The sequence below is a fragment of the Notamacropus eugenii genome, chromosome 6 (genome assembly GCF_028372415.1).
Source record: "Notamacropus eugenii isolate mMacEug1 chromosome 6, mMacEug1.pri_v2, whole genome shotgun sequence".
Lineage (NCBI taxonomy): Eukaryota > Metazoa > Chordata > Mammalia > Diprotodontia > Macropodidae > Notamacropus > Notamacropus eugenii.
Window position 1 is genome coordinate 172702576 of NC_092877.1, and position 22530 is coordinate 172725105.

The following is a 22530-nucleotide window of genomic DNA, read 5'->3' on the forward strand; positions in this document are numbered from 1 at the left end:
CCTTTACCTTGGGACAAGAGACTCCATAGGCTGTTAAAAATAAATCATGACAGAAGACAAAAGAGTAGGTAACAGGAAGTCAGAATTATAGATATGGCTTCATTGGAACCAGGAAAAGAAAACCAAGACTCCTTTGCTTTCACAAATTGTGAGGGAGGGTATGAGGGCCTCAGACTATCCTGGGAATTTTTGTTACTTAATACTACCTAGATAGACATTTCCCCTCCTTAAATTCATTTATTCTAGAATACATTATGCATTTGTTTTCTTGATTCTGGGCACCCTTTGGCTTACTTTCCTGCATGTTGGCATGCAGTTACATATTCTAAGGTTGTTAAAATGAGGTGGCCATATAAAGTAGAAAGTTAAGTTTGCATTTGTTCAACAAAGTAACTCACATGCCAGCAAATGTTTGGGAGATGAAGGAGTTTTGGCTACTAAGAACCTTGATAGGCAGGTTATAAGTAGCCTTCATTCATCCAGCTTATTTTCACTTTCACTTGAACCCAAAATATTCTATCAGTTATTCTGTATATTGTCCTGCCTTTTATTACCTCTATGTGCCCCCTCAGGGCACATTATCATTTCTACATTTCTGTGGAAATGTCTCTCTTCCTTCAAAAGATTTCTGAGACGGAAGCTCCAGGAAGCTTTCCTGCATTTTACTAGTCTTGGTGACTGATGATTTCCCATTATATTGATTTGTTGTTCTGTTGGAAGAGATTGAAGTTGGCTTATTATAAAGATTATCAACTAATGTTACAGAGCACCTACTACTACATATATGAAAATATAATATATTCCATCCTTTACTAAAATTAGACTCAACAGCCATTGCTCTTTCTGAACTTCTCAGAAAGAGAACCATAGAATAAATGTTAAATAGAAACATAATGATTTATATGGTAAATACTCAGTTACCCCAAGAATCCATGAGTTCATTGATCGTGACTCTAGTCTAGATGTTCTGAACTGAAGTCTGATTTCCCTTGCCCACATTGTCTAAATTATATACAGTCTTTTTCTTTCATTTCTGAGGAAAAAACCCAAAAAAAACAGAAGAGAAACTCATTACCCTCTGAGGTAACTGAAAGTTTTATACTGAATTTCAAATTAGCTCCTGGAGTATTATCTGCATAGCTTGCTCTCATAGAGTTACTTAATGCTCCCAGTTTCATTTACGTGGAGTTTCCTGTGGAACAAGGCATCAAGGAAGAGGACTTTATTCTTAATTCTTTTAAAACAGTCCTGGCCTGTGGTTTCACATATTAAGAGTTATGTTTTGTTTTCTCTGTCTTTTAATATAATTTGATTGATTTTGTCTTTTAAAAAGATGTATTGTCCTCTCACTGCTTAAATCTTGATTCTTTGTTTCTGAAATTATTTCAGAAATTCATTTGTCCTGTAATGAGCTAAACTGAGAAAATCACTTCCCTTGTTTCTATTGGAATGGTTAGTTTCAGGAAACACAATGACCTCAATTGCAGTTTGATTAGTTTGTTATATAGATGTCTTCCCTGTGATACAATCTTTGTCACACAATTCTTTTTGATGATAGAGATGAGACTTCTAATTCCATTGGGATAAATTGACTGTCTTGAGTAGTGCTAGTTAATCTTCTGTGAAACTAAGGGTCCCAGAGAACTGACTAGAGCACTGAAAGGGTAAGTGGTTTGTTAAGTCACCCAGGCAATATCAAAGTGAGAGGTGGGACTCAAGTTCAGGCCTTCTTCATTCTGGGCCAGCTCTCCTTCCACACTGCTTCTCAAATTTCATTTGTCTCTCTCTGATGCCCTGGCTCTGAAAGCTTCAGTTACTGATTCCCTCTGTCTATCATATAAAAGACAAACTGACGAGAATATGCTATAACCTTCATCTTAAAAAAAAAAAAAATATTGGATCTTCTTATTAAAGGCCGTTAACATTCAGACACTTGTAGTTTGAACATGAGATTCCATAGGCTGACAACAATCAATCGTGAGAGAAGACAAAAGAATCGGCAACAGGCAGCCAGAAATATAGATAGTAGTATATGGCTTCATAGGAACTAGGAAGGGAAAGCACACAAAGACCGTTTCACTTTCATAAATTGAGAAGGAGGGTGTGAGGACCTCAGTCTATGCTGGGAGTTTTCCTTTCTTATTATTACCCAGATACACATGTCCCCTCCCTAAATACATTTATTCAGGAATATATTATGGGTTTTATTCTCTTCATTCTTGGCCCCTTTGGTCTTACTTTCTTGAATGTTGACATCCAGTTACATGCTCTGAGGATGTTAAAACAAGGTGGTCATACGGTAAAGTACAAAGCAAAAAAAAATTCCAATAGCTCAGGGAAGTAACTCACCTTGCATCCAATGTTTGGGAGATGAAGGAATGCTAGCTACTAAAGACCTTGACAGTTGGACTCTCTTGCTCATCTTCACTCCTGTTTTTCAAGTCAAGCTCTTCTATTCATTATTTTGTATGTTATCCTGCCCTGTGTTACTCTATGTGTTCTTACAGTCCAGGTGTTGAAATCTTTGTCTTCTTCACAACCTTTCTGAGGTGTAAATTCCAGGAAGTTTTCCTGCACTTTACTAGACTTCCTGACAGTTATTTCCCATTATATTGATTTGTTATTGTGTTGAAAGAGATTAAAGGTATACTTTTTATAAAGATTATCAACTAGTGTTTCAGAAAGCCTACTACTACATACATGGAAATATAATCCATCTCTAAATTTATTAAACTTATACCCAAGAACCATTGTTCTTTCTGAAGTTTTCAAAAAGAAAAACATAGGACGATTGTTAAATAGAAACAAAAAGAATTATATTGTACATGTTCCATTTCCCTAAGAATGCATGAGTTTATTGGTCTGGACTCTAGTCTAGATGTATGGAATTTGAGCTTGACTTCCCCTACCACTTTGTGTGAGTTATTTACAATCTTCTTCATTCATTTCTAAGGAAATAAAAAGCCCAAAATCAAAGGAGAAATCTGTCACCTTGTGGCAGATTTTGAATGATGTCCACACAGAATACAGACGAAAGAATAAGCGTTGGTTTCTCTCGTAGGATGGGCTATCTGTCCTAGAAATTAAACAAATATTCCAGTGTTCAGTGGCAATTCTAGTGTTTCCTTCCTCAGTGCCTGAAAAGGAAAAAAAAGTACGCTAAAGTGAGAGTTATATTAGGCCACCTGTTTCTCCTTTCTCTGTAGAGAAAGAGGATAACTAATGGTTTTTTTTAGCCACGTTGAGGGAGCAAAAACAGTTATGCTGAAGTTAGTTATCTGATGTGTGCAGAGTAAATAAGAGGTACAACGAAGTGTTTGGTGCTGTTTTGGAAGTATCTGTTTTAAAATTTCTTTCACTTGGGAGCACCTGTCTCATATCTCATTCCAAATTTTCATAGCCTCCCCAACAACCTTGTCATCCTGCCGAATATTCCCCAAAATGAGATCTATTTTCAAGTATCAGCTGATTTTCAGCATCCATAAGGAATACCAGGTTCCCCAAAACAAGATCATTGTTTCTAGGGTTGGTGCAGTTGGCATGGCGTGTGCCATTAGTATCTTAACAAAGGAATTGGCTGATGGGCTTTCCCTTGTTAATGTAATAGAAGACAAAATAAAAGGAGAGATGATGGATCTTTCACATGGCAGTCTTTTCCTCAAAACACAAAAGATTTCTCCTGGTAAACAGTGCATTGTGACTGCTAACTCAAAACCAGTCATTGCATTGGTTTGGGACATGTCTACAAGAGGGAGAAAGTCATCTTAATTTGGTCCAGCGTAAAGTGAATGTCTTTAAATTCATCATTCCCAATATTGTTAAATACAGTCCTAACTTCATGCTGCTTCTTATTTCCAAATCACTGGTTATTTTGACATATGTGGCCTGGAAGCTAAAGGGCTTTCCTGAAAATCATTTTATTGTAAGTGCTTGAATTCTGGATTCTGCCTATTTTCCTTGTATAATGGGGGAGAGACTTGGTGTTCATTCTTCAAGCTGTCATGAATGGGTACTTGTGTTCCTGTCCACACAGGATTCCCAGTGGTATAAATCTTCCTGGAGTGTTTCTGAAGATCCTTCATCCTCCTTTGAGAACTAATGCTGATTCAGAAAACTGAAAATGTATTCATATTCACTTTTATGTTTGAAAGTGCTTGTGAGGTGATTAAACTGAAAAGTTACACTTCCTGGGCAATTGGCTTGTTTGTGGCACATCTGACAGAAAGAATTATGAAGAATCTTAGGAGAGTGCACCTAATTTCTATCATGATTAAGGGCCTATATTGCATTCATGAGGTGTTTTTCTCACTGTCCCATGGGTCTTGAGACAGAATAGTGATTCAGATGTGGTGAAGGTAAACCTCAATCTGGAGGGGAGACCTCTTTAAAATGGAGTAGATACTCTTTGGGGAATCTAGGTGTTGCAATTTTAAAACTTTTTTGATGTCCTGCCATCAAGAGAACATGACAGTGGTTTAGGGGTTATGTGTGATGTACTTTTCCACTAGGTCAAATTCTTCCTCTGATTAGTGATTGAGCACCAGAAATGTCAAGTCTGTGATCATACTCCAGTTTACTCCTGAAGTTAGAAATGGGGAATAGTAAACCCTGTCTACTATTTATTAAAATTTTTGTTTGCATTTGATACTGGATATGACTTGTATAGCCTCAGTAGTAGCTGTCAAGCAGAGACACCTCCCCAAAGGTGTACAAACTACCTGCCTTGTATAAAGGTACTACAGGTCCCCGTAGCTCGAGAAGAAAACACTTCTATATACAGAACACCATATAGTAGTAATTCTTTATTGAGGCACTGATTAGGTTTGTACTACCCTCCATTAGGATTCTACAGCACCTTTCCAGAGGATCTGATTTTGTCTATACATACATGCATATGCATGTATATATGTATGTATGTATGGATGATAGATGTAACAATAGTTGTAAATTACCACATTATATACAAAGATCTCTATATACAACCATTCAAGTAATTCCTCAAGTGTCATACTACCACAAAATACTTAATAAACAACAAATAACTGATAAAGAAAACTTCTCACAATTTCTTAATACTTTTTTGGACTGATGTATAGTAAACCGAATTTTATAATTTACTACAATAGACAAGTTCTTAAGACATTTTTGGACTGACATATAGTAAAATAATTTAAAGTTGTAAAATATACAATGCTTTCAGTATCTCCAAATTTTAATTTCTGAGATTTATTTCCAATATGTACATATCTTTTCCCATTAATATTAAATTACATACGTTCAAAGAGTTTATATACATATGTATTAATAATATTGAATTGTTAATTGAGTTGTTTAAAACAATTTTACCTGTTTAAAATAACTCCATATTGAAAAATTTTTCTACATCATTTCTTGAGTGTATTTTGTATACCTTCTTTCATATATTTATAAAGATACATTTTTAAAGTTTATTAATTTTCGGTTTTCAACATTTATTTCCATAAGTTTTAAATTTTCTCCCTTTTGCCCCTCCCAAAAATGGTATGCTATCTGATATAGGCTCTACATATACATTCCTATCTAACATATTGTCAGGTTAATCATGTTGTACTGAGGAATTAGAACAAATGACAGGAACAATGAGAAAGAAAAGAAAACAAAACAAAAAGGAAAATTGTCTCCTTCATTGTGAATTCAAACTCCTTAATTCTTTCTCTGGATATGGATGGCATTTTCCATCATAACTCAACAAACAAACTTAAACTAATGGATCCAAGAAGTATAGGCATGCCATTAAGCAGCGTGGACATGGAAAAAATGAAAGTGTGTTATTAACTATTATTCTACAAGTGTACATCTCAGTGGATGTATTTAAATTATGTTTCTAGCCTTTAATGTCTGAGATAAGAATATGGTTTATACACTGTTTTAAATTCTATTTCATCTTTACCGTTTACATATTACCCAGATTTCCAAATTATATAACTAATTAAGGAATCATTTACATTAGGAGCACTTGTAATATAATTTCATTAATCACTCTCATTGATTGGCCAATTGGATGTTACATTAGGGTATCAACTTTATGATAGCTCCCTGTGGAACTTGAGTATCCATCTCTTAAAAAGGATAACCTTTGTATGCGTCATTGATGAGCATGCTTATATATTGCTTCAGGTACACATCTGTAAAACTCTTGAAATTTTATCTATTTGAAATATAAATTGCATGTTGTGCTAACAACGGTGTTCTTGTTTTATTTCAAGTAATAATAATTGATTATAATTGTTGTTATGGAAATTCCTTATAGGAGTTATAGCAAATTTTAGCATTCATTTTTTAAACTCCATAATAGGATCCAACTTGCCTATTCATTTTGAAAGAAATTGTGATTGAATTACATTGCTTAAATACAGTTATTGATACAACTTTTAATCTTTTTTTTTTCAGATTCTCTTCAGAGATATCTCAATTTGAAGGTAACAACATTGGTACTTTTTATTTATATCTGATATTTGTTGAAAACTTTAAATATAACTGTGTTCTTATTATTTTGTTTCATAGCCCATTCTACCTACTAGTGAAATTAAATATTCATTCAGCAATCAAGATTTAGGAAAAGGAATTAAGGGAAAAGAAAATTCATGTAAGCTACCAAATTCTATCATTTAGGAAGAAAGGAAGTATATTTTTAAATTTTTTCAATATTCATGCCTCATTTTTCTTCCCTTTCTCCCTATTTGTCTTACAGTTTTAAAGAAGCAATTGGGCTTCAGTGAGGCAGATGACACTGATGGTATTGTCCTTTTTTACCTTTCTTTACAATTTGGAGAATAAGTGAAATTTTAAAACAATGACTCCTAATAGAAAATATATCCTGTAGTTTTCAGGTTTATGCTTTTATGTTTGGAAGACCCCATTTCAGTTTGTATTTTCCTACTTCCTGGCTTTTTCTATATTGCACAAAAGCACATAAACTGAGTCATGTATATATTCTCCCAATTCCAGTTAATATATATTAAGCAACTATTATGTATCATGTGCATATCAAGTGCCTGCTGTTTTATTGTGGGGTATAAAGATAAAAACAAACAGTTTTCCCCTCAAGAAATTTACTGTCTATGAAGGAATGCAGCATACAACCTATGTTAGAAGAACTGGAGTAAAGGAGGTAAGGAGAAGGATAAAAGAACTCTAGGAAAATTGGGAGAGGGGGAGAGCAAGGAAAAGGGTGTGGTTGAGCAAGGACGGTTTCATAGCTGTAATGCTGCTGGAATTGACACAGTAGGGTACCACAGAAGGTATTAGAGCCAGAGAATGATCAGTTAAATGCCTTGAGAGGATTACTTGATGGTTTCGTGTAGAAGGGACTGGAGAATTAAGGAATCAGAAATATGAATACCTTTTAGAAAATTATTGGGAAAATACAGATAAAAGTTGATGAGTTTGTGAAGTAGGAGGATTTATTTAAGAACAAGGAAGTGGGAGAGGATGACAGATGTCAAAGAGGTAGAATCAACAGAACTTAGCAGGTTTAGAATATGTGTGTCTATGTACACCCACATACCCACAGACAGTCATACATATATATATATATGTATGTATGTATGTGTGTGTGCATATATACATACATATATATATATATATTTGATTGATAGGAGTATCAAAGATACAGACCCAGATGACTGAGAATATGCCCTGTTTCTAATAGAGATAAGAAATATTGAAGGACTGTTGACTTCAGAGGTGCAGGTGAGAGGAAAGGAAATGATGAATCCAAGCTGTCTAAATAAGTCAATGGTCAAAATTCACAGGTTCTGAGTCTGTTTCCTCACCCTAAATTCATTAAAATTCAAATGTACATGTTGACTTTGCAAGACTATCGTTAAACAAAATCCTTTCCCTGTCCTTGTGACTACACACGCTGAGATAGATTTGATTAGGGTGTAAAAGCTCGTAATTCAAGGAAAAGAGGATAGGCTAAATTAAAGAAGGAAAACTGTTGTTCTGTTTTTTTCCCCTCATGTTACCTAAGAGTTGAAATAGAGGAAGCATAAATAAACTAAATAAAGACAAAAAGTTAGGGGGCAATTTGCATGCCATTTCATGGAGAGAAATATGCCAGGTGGATGAAACCAATGCACTATTTAACTCTACTATTTCCTTTTCAGGTCCATCTGATTGGGATTCCTGCAGTACTTCTCTGAAAACTGAGAGTCACAGAAAGTGCAAGGGTTTGAATCTTGATGAGATTCACCCTTGCCAGTTACTGTCAGTGACCAAAATTCAGTGTGAATCAACACTGTTTGGAAAGATTCCTTTCCAAGGAGATGAAACTGTTGGAGCTGGAAGTGACACCGAGACTGAGCTTAGGCTTGTGATTCGAGGAGAAAAATGGGTCCCCCAGAAGGAAGATGAACCACATCTCCCTGTAAAAAAATTGAAAGTTAAAGAAGGTAACGAAGAAGTATGTAGAATTAACATTATGAATTTTCCATAGGTAAATTGTTTGCTCAGTTTTTTGCCTTCCAATCTTTATTAGAATTAGTAAGCAAAAAAATGATAAAGTCATGTGATGATGAAATTCACCGTGGGTTTTCCTTCTCTCATGGATCCTAGAACCTACCAGGTGGCTTTTTTGCATATATTTTGATTGTTTCCTCTGACACGTGTACCATATTTCACAAGCATGGAAATGGGGTAGCTAGGCCTGTCTGATAAATCAGTCTTCTCCTGTCTACTTGTCATTTGGTACTTCATATTTTTTAGTCTTTCAAAATATAAAATGATTAGGCTTCTATAGATTTATATTCACATAAAATACATATGTGAATATGTATTTTTCTCTCATTTTGGATCATTTATACTTCTTCAAAGCTTAAGTACAAGTGATTGAACTTTTCTAAAATATGAAATAAGCTAGTTGATTATAAGACTGATAAACTCTAGTACACAGAACAATAGGTAACACAGATTCACTCGATCTGTTGAGACAGGAAGACATCTCAGTTGGGTTAATAATCTTCCTTTATTCTTGTTTGCGATTTTGAAAGGGAGTTGCAGGTAATGGGAGCACCAATTAGTATAAAATTCCCTAATCACCTTTCTCCCATGGTCTTGGGAGAAGGGGACGGAAGTGGCAACTACTCCTACATCTCCATGGGTAAATCAATTCACGAACTGCTTGTGAACTCCCTTATCAAATTAGAGATTAGACTCAAGCCTCAATTTGAACCAGTTGAGGCAAACACAGATTCTTCCCACCCACAACATTCTACTTTGTGCATTCAACCCTAATGATTCCCCATTAACTGACCAGTACCCATCTGCTTTATAGGGCATCAGAAAAAGAAGGTGTATTGTCAGCAGTTGCCTCCAATTTTACATGACCTCACTGCACAGTCCCAGTGCATATTTACAATTTAAGCACAAATGTTTATATTGTTTATAGTACAATGTGGTACAAGTATAGTGGAGATGTTTTGAACCTCAATCACAAGAAAACATATCTAATACCTGGGAACAAGAGGTTGTTTGGCTATGGATACTGGAAAACTAAACACTATGACAAGAATAATGTAAATCTCCCTTATATACATTGATGATTTTCAGTAATTGTTTCCATGAAATTGGTTAGAATGGAAAGCAATGATCATACCAGGGAATATCTTTATAATTCTTTCAATAGAATATCTTTATAATTCTTTCAATAGAAACTCCATAAGTGAAGATAATTGTGTCATATTCAAGTTTAAATGTTTGTGTTGATTTTATTTCAGTAGATTTGTTTGACCTGTGTCATAGACAGTTGTCTCTTCCTAATCTTTAGGACTTCTGTTGATCTTTAAATTTCTGTGAATTTCACTCCATATAATCATACTCTGTCTACATCTGAGGTAACTGAAAGTTTCACAGTGAATTTCAAATTAGCTGCTGGACTATTTTCTGCATAGCTTGCTCTCATGTTTCTTGTCTTAATCAGGGTATCTTATAGAGTTACTTAATACTCCTGATTTCATTTACATTGAGTTTCTTCTCCAACATGGCACCAAGGAAGAGGACTTTATTGCTTCTTCTTTTAAGATAGTCCAGGCCAGTCTTTCACATATTAAGAGTTAGGTTTTGTTCTCTCCATCTCGTGAGATAATCTGATTGGTTTTGTCTTAAAAAAACAATTTTGTCCTCTCACTGCCTAAATCATGACTCTTTGTCTTTCAACTTAGTTCAGAAATTCATCTGTCCTGTAATGAGCTAAATTGAGAAATCCAGTTCTCTTGTTAATCACCTTTCTATTCTGGTGGTTAGTTTCAGGAAACACAATGAGCTCAATTTCAGTTTAATTAGTTTGTTATACTGATGTCTTCCCTATGATACAAGTCTTTGTCACACAGTTCTTTTTGGTGATTCAAGAAAAAGAGAATAGACTGAATTAAAGAAGGAAAACAGTTGTTCTCTTTTTCCCCCTCATTTTACCTAAGAGATAAAATAGAGGAAGCATTAATAAACCAAATAAAGCCATAAAGTTAGGTGGCAATTTGAATGCCATCCTCTGAGAGAAAAATGTTCCAGGTGGATAAAACCAATGCTCTATTTAACTCCACTATTTGCTATTCAGGTCCATCTGATTGGGATTCCTGCAGTACTTCTCTGAAAACTGAGAGTTATGGAAAATCGAAGGATCTGAATTTTGATGAGAAGCATCCTTGCCAGTCACTGCCAGTGACCAAAAATCAGTCAGGATCCCCAGTGCTTGTCAAGATTACTTTCAAAGAAGATCAAGCAGTTGGAGCTGGAAGTGGCCCTGAGAGTGAGTTTAGGGTTGTGATTCAAGGAGAAAAATCAGTCTCCCAGAAGCAAAATGAACCACAGTTCCCTGTAAAACAAGTAGAAGGAACAGAAGGTAACGAAGAAGCATGTAGAGGTAACATTCTGAATTTTCCATAGGTAGATTATTTGCTCAGTTTGTTACCTTCCAATCTTTTTCTAGTATTAGTAGGCAAAAAAAATGATAAAGTCATGTGATGACAAAATTCACTGTGGACTTTTCCTTCTCTCATGCAGCCTTGATTCTAGCAGGTATCTCTAGCAGATAGTTTGATTTTCTCCTCTGACAAGTGTAACATGTTCCACAAGCACAGAAGAGGATAGCTTAGGCCTGTGTGATAAATTAGCCTTCTCCTGCCTAATTATTTGTGACTTGCTCTTTTATTTTTTGAATGTTACAAACCATGAGGTTTCATATAGATTTATATTCACATATAATCCATCTATGAATGCGTTTTTTTCTCATATTTTATTACGTATAACTCTCTTTCCCAAAGCTGAATATAATCGACTTAACTTTTCCCAAATATTAAATGACCTAGTTAATTGATGCTTCCCAGTAGTTGTTTTCATGAAATTGATTACGATGGAATACAATTACCATACCAGGGAATATCTTTGTTATGCTATTTTTAGAAGCTACATAAATTGAGGTAATGATCTCATATTCCGATTTAAATGTTTATGTTGCTTTTGTTTCAATGGATTTGTTTGCCATGTGACATATGCAGTTATCTCTTAGTAATCTTTAAAAGTTCTCTTAATCTTTTCAGTTCCGTGAATTGCTGTCCATGTAATCATACTCTATCGAGTTCTGAGGTATCTGAAAATTTTACAGTGGTTCTGAAATTAAGTGCTGGATTATTATCTGCATATTTTGTTTCCATGTGTTTTTGGCTTACTCAGAGAAGCTTCTTGAGTTACTTAATGGTACAGATCTCATTTACTTTTACATCCCTATACAACATGGCATGAACGAAAAAGACTTTTTTCCTTCTTTGAGACAGTCCTGGCCAGTGGTTTCATATATTAAGATTGAGGTTTTGTTCCTTCTCTGTCTTTTGAAAGAATCAAATTGATTTTGTTTTTTTTTTTTTTAAATTTATTTTGTCCTTTCACTGCCTAAGTCGTGGCTCTGTCACTGAACTTAGCTCAGAAATTCATCGTTCTTTAGTGTGTTAAATTTAGAAATCCAATTCTCTTGTTTATCACCCTTCTATTTTTGTATCAAGGAAAACTTCTAGCCTAAAAGGAGGCATGTGGACACCAGGGAGTCTGGTCTAGTATCTTTATACCACCAAGTTGTTCTTCCAGGATGTCTGACTTGTTATCTTAAGAAATCAGATCCACTGACTCTGACCCTACAGATAGACTTAAGTAATGAATATTTATTAATCATAAGAGAGAAGGAAGGGATTATTGCTAACTGCTTCTTCCCAATTTCCAGTCAGTCAGGTTGTCCTCATGCACAGGATGCTGTCTAATCATTGTTTTCTCACCTACCCATCCTTGTTCTCTGTTCTTTTGTACTTCCCCAAATTCCATGAAGGTTAGTAATCCTATCTCATGGTCTTTGGTCATTGAGAAAGACAAGTGACACAAATAATTGATTACTGCTGGCCTAACTAGTAAATTGATTACTCATGATCATTGTCTCTTAGTTCACCTTTAATTTTCAAATATAACGGTTTCAACTAGATTATGTACATAAATCAATCCTCACAGTTTCCTGTGATTTGGTATGACATGAGCATCTCACCAGAAATGTAAAATGTAACAGTAGATTGAGAATACAAAATAATTTGATGAATGCATAATTAGTAAAATGGAAATTTCTTAAATTCATTTCTTATTTTAAAAGAGGTTATAATAAATAAATTATAGATGCCATAACTGCCTTTACTGTTAATGGGGGGATTTTATTTATATGAGAAACATAATTCTGAATTGAATAAATTTTTATTTAAATATTAACATCAATTTAACATGATAATTGGAATTTAAAGGATCATCAGAGGAATGCCCAGAAAGTTTTGTTAAAAGTGACCTGCAACAGGTATGTAAAAATGACATTCAAATTTCTAATATTTTACTGTATAAAAAGTGCATTTCTTGCTAGTTTTACTGGAAGTTTTCAGAACTTGGTTTGCATTTAAATGCATTTTAAGATGGTTTAGAAAATAATGCATGCTTTAGTGAACAGATAGGCCTCCTTTTTGAAGGAAAAAGTATGGGAATCTTTCATCTGAAAATGGGTATTTTTACAAATAGTCTCCTAGTGAAATGTGTCCATGGGGAATGCTAGAAACCCAAAGATATTGCTGGATTTTTCATCATTTTCCCCTATCTATAAAATGAAGACTATTTATAATCGGTAAGAAATATTGTGACTATTTATGCTAATTTTCATAATGTTCCTATATCATTTAACTTCTAATTAGTTAGGTGGCATAGTAGGTGGAATCAAGAATACTTGAGTTTGAATCCATCCTTGGACTCCTAGCTAGCTGTATAATGCTGGACAAACCATGTAACATTCATAAATTAATTATGAGTAATGCTTGTCTCACAAAATGGTTGTGAGGATGCCATGAGACAATGCATATAAAGTGTTTGAAAACCTTAAAGTGCTACACAAATGTTAAACATTGTTACTATTGTAAAGTTTCTTTTTATTATTTTACCCTGCTGTTATGTATTTTACAGGGCAAAGTACAGATGGATGCAAATGATCGCAATGACAACATTCAGGCATCTGACACAGCTACAGAGGATTATGATTTACCTCCCTTAAACTGTAAGAATATTTTGTTATTGATTGAACAACTTAGTGCTGATTGTAAAAGTAAGAACATTTTGAAATTTCCTAACAGAATAACAGTGTTGAACAGAAATCAAAGATGTGTGTGTATAAAAGAAGATAGCACTGAAACCCTATCCCATTGATTCATAGTAAAGTAGAAATGTACCTAATCTCTGGCAGTCCTTGGCCAAGGTGAAAGGGATTATATTGACTGCAGGGTAGTAAATTTTTCAGACACCTATTTGTTTCAATTTAAAAGCAATTACTAAGTACCTACTGTGTGCCAAATATACAAAGTATAGATAGGTTTCCTCATTTAGGGTGCAGTCTAATAGGGGATATAGCCAACATAGATAACTTGAATATTAAAATATATATAAATGTTGGAGAAGCACAGTCATATTGCTACATGAGTTTCAGTGTGGAAAAGAATATTAACTATCAAGAATAAATAATCTGTATGTGAAAGTACCATTTGAGTTAAGTTTTAAAAAATGACTGAATTCAGTAGGTATAGTTCATGGGAGTATAGGGAGATGAAAATGAACATTTCAAGCATGGAAACTCTCAGTAAAGGGACAGGAAAATGACAGTGAAAAAAATCCAGTTTAACTGGACAGTGTATAGCAGTAAGAATTATATATGGAAAGATAGATGATTAAAAAGTTGGAGAAGGTCTAGATTTTGTCTATAGACAAGTCCCTTAAATTTGGAGCTTCATTTTCTTAATCTGTTTAATACTGTACTTCACAGGACTGTCGTGGGGGATGTATTTGTAAGCATCTCTATGCTATATTGTATAATGTGTGTTATTAATATTGCAAGCTAGGATGAGGTGTATGAATTTTCTTTGCTTGGTTTGTAATAGGAGAACTATTGAAGAGATTGACATGACTAGATGTATAGATACCAGACAGTGAGCTCTCTCATGGAAAGAATAGTCAATATATTAAAATACTTCACAAAATGCTCCAAAATGTCAAAAATCTTGCAAATGTACTGCCTAGTTTTTATGATTTTTCTGTCAGCATGGCAGATAGGATAGTGTACTGGTCACGATTCTGCCTAATACACCCATTAATTTTGAGAATCTTAACAAGTTCTTTAACTTCTCTGTGCCTCAGTTTCATCCTTTGCATTGAAGGAAAAGTTGGCTTCTCATTTCCCTTACTGTCAGCTTCATGTCCTGCTCCAATCAGTGTGTCTACCTCTAGGAACTGTGTTCTCTCTTTTTGCTTCAATTCTGTTAAACACTGAAATACATGAAGACTTGAAAGTTACCAAGGGAAACCCAATAGCACAATCAGTCTGTTGAAACTGTGATTGGATATGGCATACATTTCTAAGTCTGGATTAGGTCTAAATTTGGCCACGTATCTCTCTGAAGAACAAAGGGACAGCAGCTAGTTTCTTGAATGCCCAGAAGATTTTTTCACTTTCCTCTGATGTTTCTGCTATATTTTGTCTAAAGTTACCAAAAGTCAGGACGATGAATAAATGAAGACAGATGTTATTGTACGAATATTACATACTCACTGATAGTCTCTAAACAAGAAGCAGTGTTTACATACAACTATTCAAAGTAAAACATATTTATGACACATAATATAATTCAGTATATTTGCAGTATATGGATATTAAGTATATAATACATTTTATTCATCTTATTTGTCCAACTCAGAGTACACATTCTAATATTTACTTTTCACATATACTTTTCTCATATTGTGAAGAATTATGAACTTTCAAATATTTTTAGAAAGTAATGTGTAAAATAGAGATTCTTTTTAATTGTTCACAATGTCCATGGGGAAATAGGTTATATTACATTCAATGCAAATCTTGTGACCAAGTAATATTTTACTATATTTGTAGGATTTACATACATAGATATTATTTTGTCATTACCAGAGTATTTGAATTCTAAGTGTATTGCTACTTTCCTGAAGATTTTAAGACACTCATATTTTTATTGACTTGTGTTTTTCTGTGTACAGATCCTAACAGACGTTTGAAAATTGAGGATGTAGTTCTTAGATATGATCGATCAGTCGAACGTAAAAAAGCACATTGTACATTACTCGCCAGAAGAGTTAAAAGTTTAGAAAACCAGATTAATGAACTGCGTGAAGAATTATCAGAAACAAGAGAAATGAAATCTCAGTTAGATCATCAAAAAGCAGAATGGAACAGAGAACTATGTAGTATTAGGTATGCAACTCACGATTTTAAAGAAAACCTTGGAAACATTTCTCTTAACATTGTAGAAATGTGACAGAGGATTTGAAATTAGGAAGGCAAAAATATCATGTCTTTGAAAGAATATTGTGAACAAGCCCTTCTTATTCCTTTTTACCCTATGGACATCTGAAAGGGTTGCAATTTCAGTGAATTTTCAAAACTATGGCACAATTGCTTGCAATTTATTTTTTTCAAAATGAGGTAAAAAATCAACTCTGAATAACCAATAGTAATGGGAAAATGGATGGAATTTTATCTACATCCCCCTCTACACTTTTTACCAGAGTCATTCAAACACATCAAACCTCAGGACTTTTGAAAAAGTCATTTATTCCAACTATATCCAATTTATGGAATTTCTCTTCTTTGAATCAAAAAACCAAAAACACCTAAACAACTATATGATACATTTTTGGTAGCAGTTTAGTACTCTGGAGTAGCCTGGATAGAGAAATGGCTTCCTGTCTCATTTCTGACACATCCTGAGTTTTCGAGTCTGTGAAAGTTATGTTAATTCTCAGTGCTACAGATAACTCTCTAAAAACAAAATTGTAGAGCACGGACCAATCCCCCTTAATAGAGGGAGTATCTTGACGGTGAGTTCCCTACATGGATCCAGTTGCCTGTAAATTAATATTATTTTCCTTTAGTCATCCATTACATGGCATTATATGGCATTATATTCCATATTTCTACTGAACTGTCATTTTAAAAGGCAATGTTAATCTAGGTTTATACTGAACCAAGAGGAAATGAAGCGAGTGACTACAGAAATGCTATTTGAAAACAACAGAGAACAGTTCAGAAGAAAAGAAGAACAATATAGCAAAGCAGTGGGTCTTAACCAGCGACTTGAATGCACTCTCAGATCTCTGGAAGTTGAACTGAGAACAATAAGAAATCATTTGCAACAGGTAATTTGGAATCTAAAGTCACTATTTCTGTCTTTCTTTGTTAAGAATATTTATGGGTTCCCTGGGAGTGGGGAGATGAATACTCCAGTCTTTTGAATCCTAAAAATGACTACAATTTTTATGTCTAATATGTGTAAGTTGGGTTCAATCATTTGTGAATATGCACTCATATATATGTAACACAAATTAAAAATTTCCCCTATTTTAGCATTTGAATGCAAAATTATGGTCTAAATAACCATGTAAAAAGTTAAACGGAGCTGGTACTTTGGAAAGTATGTCTCACATAGAGCTGGACTCAAATCCAGAAAGACCTGGGTTCAAATGTTTCACTTCCTCACTGAGTGACCCTGGGCAATTCATCACAGTAGACCCCAGGCCAGAGGTTTCAAATTTCCCCAAAACTGCCTACAAACTCATTACTGGGGGGATCTATTTGACAGCACTGCTCTATTCTCAGCCTCTATAAGAATATAAGTTCCAGAGCACACTGATAGAGGGAGTTTCCTTACCTGAAAATTCTCTAGGACAATGAAATTGCAAGTTCAATCCCTTTTTCTCTTCCTTGTATTGCACTTTAGCACCCATCCTTCAGTGTTTCCAAATAGTTTATTGTTCTCTAGCATCTTTATCTTTTATTATTTTATTATTGCAATTCTTATGCAATTAACATCTTTCAAGCCTTTCTAAATGGAGGAAAGGCAAAGTCTTCATATGTCAGAGCACTGGAGTGAATCTATTAATAAGACAAAATTCGGTAAGGATCAATGTAAAGTTATACAATTAGATAGAAAAATAGTTTCAAAAATAGTTTCAAATCTACAAGTTGGGGAAAGCACTATCTCAGGAAAGCTGTAGGCATCTTAGTCAGCTCTAAACTGAAATTGAGTCAGTGCTCTTATTTGACCATGAAAAAGCTAGCGCAATTTTGCATCCCATTCAGAGAAGCATAGCTTACAAAACAGGAAATTGTCTCTTTACTCTGATCTGAGTACACTTCACTTGTACTATTTAATTCATTTATTTAATGATGGTAGCTAGTAAGCAGAATGGTGAACAGAATGAGGAAGGTCCTTGGAGTCTATGACATATGAGGATCAGTTAAAGGAACTGGAGATGTTTATCCTTATGTCTTCAAGTTGTTGAAGGACAGTCATGTGGAAGAAGGATGAAGCTTGCCTTGCCTCATCCTAAGGGACAGAGTTGAGAGCAATGAATAGGAGTGGCAAAAAGTACATTTTTAGAGTTAATGTCAGGAAAAATTGCTAACACATAGAAGAAGTCATAAATAGAATGAGCTGCCTTGAGACAAGGTGGCTTCCCCCACCTGTAAAGCCTTGAAGCTGAGACTGGTAAGTGTTAGATACGTAACAATGGATATGGATTGGACTGAATAGTCGTTGAGGTTCCTTTACAATTTTGAAATGCTCATCTTGTTGCTTTTCATTTTCAGTAGCCTACTTTTCTTAAATTTTTAAAATCCATTTTCCGTCCTTTTTCAGATTCTATATTGCAATTAAAGGTAAAATGATTTTGCTGACTTTTGAAGGAAAAAGATGATTAAACATTTTATGAAATTGTTGTCCCCAGGTTGAAGAAGAGCTAAATGACATTCAAAGACAACTTGTTCAGGAGCAGAGAGCCAGAGCTTTGCAAGCCACAATTCTGAGTAATCTTCTTTTGAGGCAGAAAGAAAAAGAAGTTGTTGCTTCCACAATGACTCAGACTTCTGAGGTATTCACTTTGGTCATTTTCCAATCTAACTACATATTTAAAAAGTCAGGATTTCTGTTCTTCATTTTTGGACATATTTGTCACCCTCAGTCATGTTCACCTGTCTTCAGAAGACCAGTTGGGACATGTGTGGTGACCAAAATCAGCACAGATTGTTTGTTTTGCTTGGTTGTTTCTTTTCTTTGAATGGAATGATCGCTCCAGAGATTCTAGGTTACTGCTACTGAAAAAAAACTCTGGTTCTCAGTAGTGCATCTGCCCTTTCTGGACATGGGAAAGGAGCAGCTCATCAGGGTCACTAACCTCTAGGGGAAGAAAGGAATGCAACCATGCAGAAGGCGACACCTCATACACAAACCATTTTTCTTCCTTGATTAAGTGATTTCATCTGTTTGTGCTTTCCAGGGCAGAGAATAAGGGTTACAAGAAAACATATGTTAATACTTTGGTCTGCTTCACATTGCTGTCTCATTCATGTTCCATGAAAGAAAAGAAATAAAAGTATTTTCAGCAAGAATAAATTTCACTTAAATTTCTGGTATAAGGCTCTATTCATTACAAGGATTCATTCATTCACATTCATCATTGCTCAGCATGATAGAAATGCCAAATTCAGAATTGTGCATTTTCCTCTTTTTTTCAACAGTGGTTTGAAGTAAATCCTTTGGGTTGTTGGTCTTTAGTGATCAATCGTTTGGTGCCTGGGCACTGGAATAATTTATTTAACTCAGCTGATACCTCTTCACACCCTCCTCCTGGCATTACAGAAGGGATCTCATAGAATGGGGCTTCTTAGCTTTTTGATATAGCTCTTTCCATAGGTCCTGAATGGGCCCCAATGCTCCTGGACCTGTTTTATTATGATGAGACTGAAATATAAATTTTTTATACTTTAGCCTCAATAATTCTTTCATTACTCCTTTAAAATTGGTTGATTAGGGTTAGGTTACCCTCTACTGAGCACACTCCAAGTCTTACTTTTCCAATCTGTAAAATGAGCAGTTTGGACAAGATAACTTCTAAAAGTTTAAAACCATGATGCTATGAAAATGCCAAGGATCTATCAGAAAACAGATCTTTTTCCCCAAAACTTACACTAAGACAATTTAAGTCTATTACTTCTTCACTGGTCTGGAGCTAAGCTAATTGTACCAAGACAGTGACTGTAAATGTAGATCCTTGTAGACCTAAATGTAAATCTTCAATACCTAAGAGGAAAGTAGCTATTGGAAAACAGTGCTAGATTTAGAGTCTGAAGAGACCTGGATTGGAATACTGCTTCAAATACTTACTAAGTGTGATAGTGGTCAGGTTATCTAATAAGTCTCCTAATTTAAGTCCTAATCTGTAAAATGGGGAGAATAATATATTTCCCTCATAAGGGTGTTGCAAGGCTTAGGTGAGATGAGGTATCAGAAGCACTTTGCAAAGTACATTAAACAGCCTGTGTATAGTATAACATATATAACATAGTATAACACTATGACTAACCAGTGTGGGATAGAATGGATACAGCAAAGAAAATCAAATATGCTGAAAGTCAGACAGATTTGGGGCCCAAAAATATAGTACATATGTTCTGATTGATGAGACACTTTTTGAGACCCGTTTTTTGACAAAATTGAGTCTGACAGAAATGTGAAATAAGTGAAACTCCTTCAATTTACTTTTTTTTGGGGAATACATTATGCTCCTTGGCACATTGGGGTTTATTTTGAAATCTAAGGAAAAATCAGAATGCATAATTGTATTTTGAGTAGCATTTTTTCCTGCTTATTATGTTTAGGTTCCTGAGAGCAATGAAATAGAAAAATGTCTACTGGATAAAAATCAAATCCTACAGGATGAAGTTGCCATGCTCAAACTTGAACTAGATACAGTAAAAATGGAGCATCAGGAAAAAGAAAATCACTGTACAGAAGAAATTGAAGTTTTAAAAGAAAAGATTGATGAACTTCAAAAGAAATTACAACTGAATGAAGAAGCATTAACAAAAACCATATCCCAGTACAGTGGACAAGTAAATGTTCTGACAGCTGAGAATGAAGTGCTGAATTCTAAATTGGAGAAGGCAAAACGAAACAGAGACACACTAAAGACAGAAATTTCATCATATCATTCCCGTCTGACTTCTGCTATTCACCGTCATGAACAAAACCACACATCAAAGCTAGCCCTTGAACAAAGCTTTCAGGGATCACGAGATGAATGGCTTCGTTTACAGGATAAACTAAATCATGACTTGTCCAGTCTAAGAGACAACGGTGGCGTCCTTTCTCAAGAGCTCTCTAAAGCTGAAAGTAAAGCCAATAGTTTAGAAAGTGAGCTAAACTGTGTACGTGATTCCCTCAGAGAAAAGACACTCATTTTAGAAAGCACACAAAAAGAATTAACCCAGGCCCAACATAAAGCAAAGGAATTTGAACACATAATTCAACTGGAAAAGGAAAAACTGAAAAAATATGTTGTCAAATATGAATCTCTCCAAGAGATATTAGCCCAAATCTGGAGGGAAAATATGTTGTTTCAGAAACAGCTTGAAGACGCCCAAAACAAAGACGTCATTACAGAAAATGTATTGAGTGATATCCGTGGAAAGTTTATGGATCGCTTCAATAACTTTTGTGCTGGCACTGGAAAACAAGTTCTTATGATAGAAGAGAAAAATAAAGAATTAACCAGGGAATGTAACCACATAAGAGAACAAATGTGTAAATATGAAAAGGAGAAAGTAGAAGGAGAGGTAGGCCTTTATATAATATCATTTGATAAGCATTTAACTTTTTGAAATGAAAATCAAAGAAATCTTCATGAAGATAAATTAGAAATTTGAATTTATAGCAGGCAGATGATATCACTAACTTTCCTTGTAAAAATTCTGATATGTAAGAAGGAGAATGAGAATCAATAATAGAATATAGATGATAATGAAATAATAATATAATAATGCATAATTATTAATAGAGGTAAACATAATAATTATAAAATATAACACATAATACAATAAAATATAAAGAATTGATTAAATAAATGAGAATATTGATAAATATCAAAATAATAGTATAAAAATAAAATAGAAAATGAAATAAAATCATTTTTTAGAGAAACAGACTCACTCTGCTTAAACAAATTATGTAGTCCATGAAATTTTGATTTAATAAATGTAGACAGGGTTAGATACTTGGGCATAAATACTGATAAATTTATCATTCTAAAAATATGCCTAATATTCTATTTTAATACAGCAATGGAATAAATAATTTGAAATGGTAAAATTTAAGAATAATCCTACAAAATTTTGCTAGGAATAATGTAACAATTCAAGTGAGACATCTCAGTTGAGATTCTGTGGAATATTACAGTTTTCCTTTTCATAACTATTTAACCATGCTTATCGCTCTCACTAGTTGTAATTCAAACTACTGTGAACTAATTAAATTCCAGAGACCAGGCACTACTTTCCTTTAAAATTTAGAACAAGAATTCTATTTTAACAATATGATTATGATTTAAGCATTAATTTTTTTGTGTGGTACTAGCCCTATTTTTTAAAAATTGTTTTTCTTTCCCTACTCATTTTTTATTTATCTCAGTATTTATTTTTTACTGTTTTACTAACAATTCTTGCTCAGTCTCCAAAACTGCAGTTTGTGTAATCGCTGACTTTTATTTGTTGAAGATGAATAGCTTTGTACAGTTTAATAGCAATTCTCATTATCTATGATTTTTCATATATGCAATGGGTGCCAGGTCTACCAAATATTAAACTGGGTAACAATTTCGTAAAAAAAAAATTTTAAATGTTATTTATAATATATATGATCACGTGTTTGAATCTAGTCATTCCATACAAGAATTTAGTTTACTTGTAAGAATTCAATGAATTATAACAATTTTACTCTTCAAAACTTTACATTGGCTTCTTTAAACTTTCCATCAAAAAGGTTGCCAGACTTTAGTTAGATTTATTTTTACAAGGTACTTAATCTTATCCAATAAGAGAAAAAATTTGATTTCCTTTGCTTTTTGGCTTCA

General features: G+C 34.1%; 1 protein-coding gene and 1 pseudogene across 1 annotated transcript in view; one reads left to right on the plus strand and one right to left on the minus strand.

The window, feature by feature from the left end:
• LOC140512186 (nucleophosmin pseudogene) overlaps nucleotides 1-22530 on the minus strand; it is a 355194-nt pseudogene that overhangs the window by 250998 nt on the left and 81666 nt on the right.
• LOC140510842 (ankyrin repeat domain-containing protein 26-like) overlaps nucleotides 1-22530 on the plus strand; it is a 96222-nt gene that overhangs the window by 41892 nt on the left and 31800 nt on the right. The window contains 11 exon segments of the mRNA XM_072619717.1: nucleotides 6430-6458; nucleotides 6544-6625; nucleotides 6731-6775; nucleotides 8151-8435; nucleotides 10595-10900; nucleotides 12810-12859; nucleotides 13510-13600; nucleotides 15604-15817; nucleotides 16578-16761; nucleotides 18352-18495; nucleotides 20282-21238. Of these exon segments, the coding sequence (XP_072475818.1) occupies nucleotides 6430-6458; nucleotides 6544-6625; nucleotides 6731-6775; nucleotides 8151-8435; nucleotides 10595-10900; nucleotides 12810-12859; nucleotides 13510-13600; nucleotides 15604-15817; nucleotides 16578-16761; nucleotides 18352-18495; nucleotides 20282-21238 (2387 nt within the window).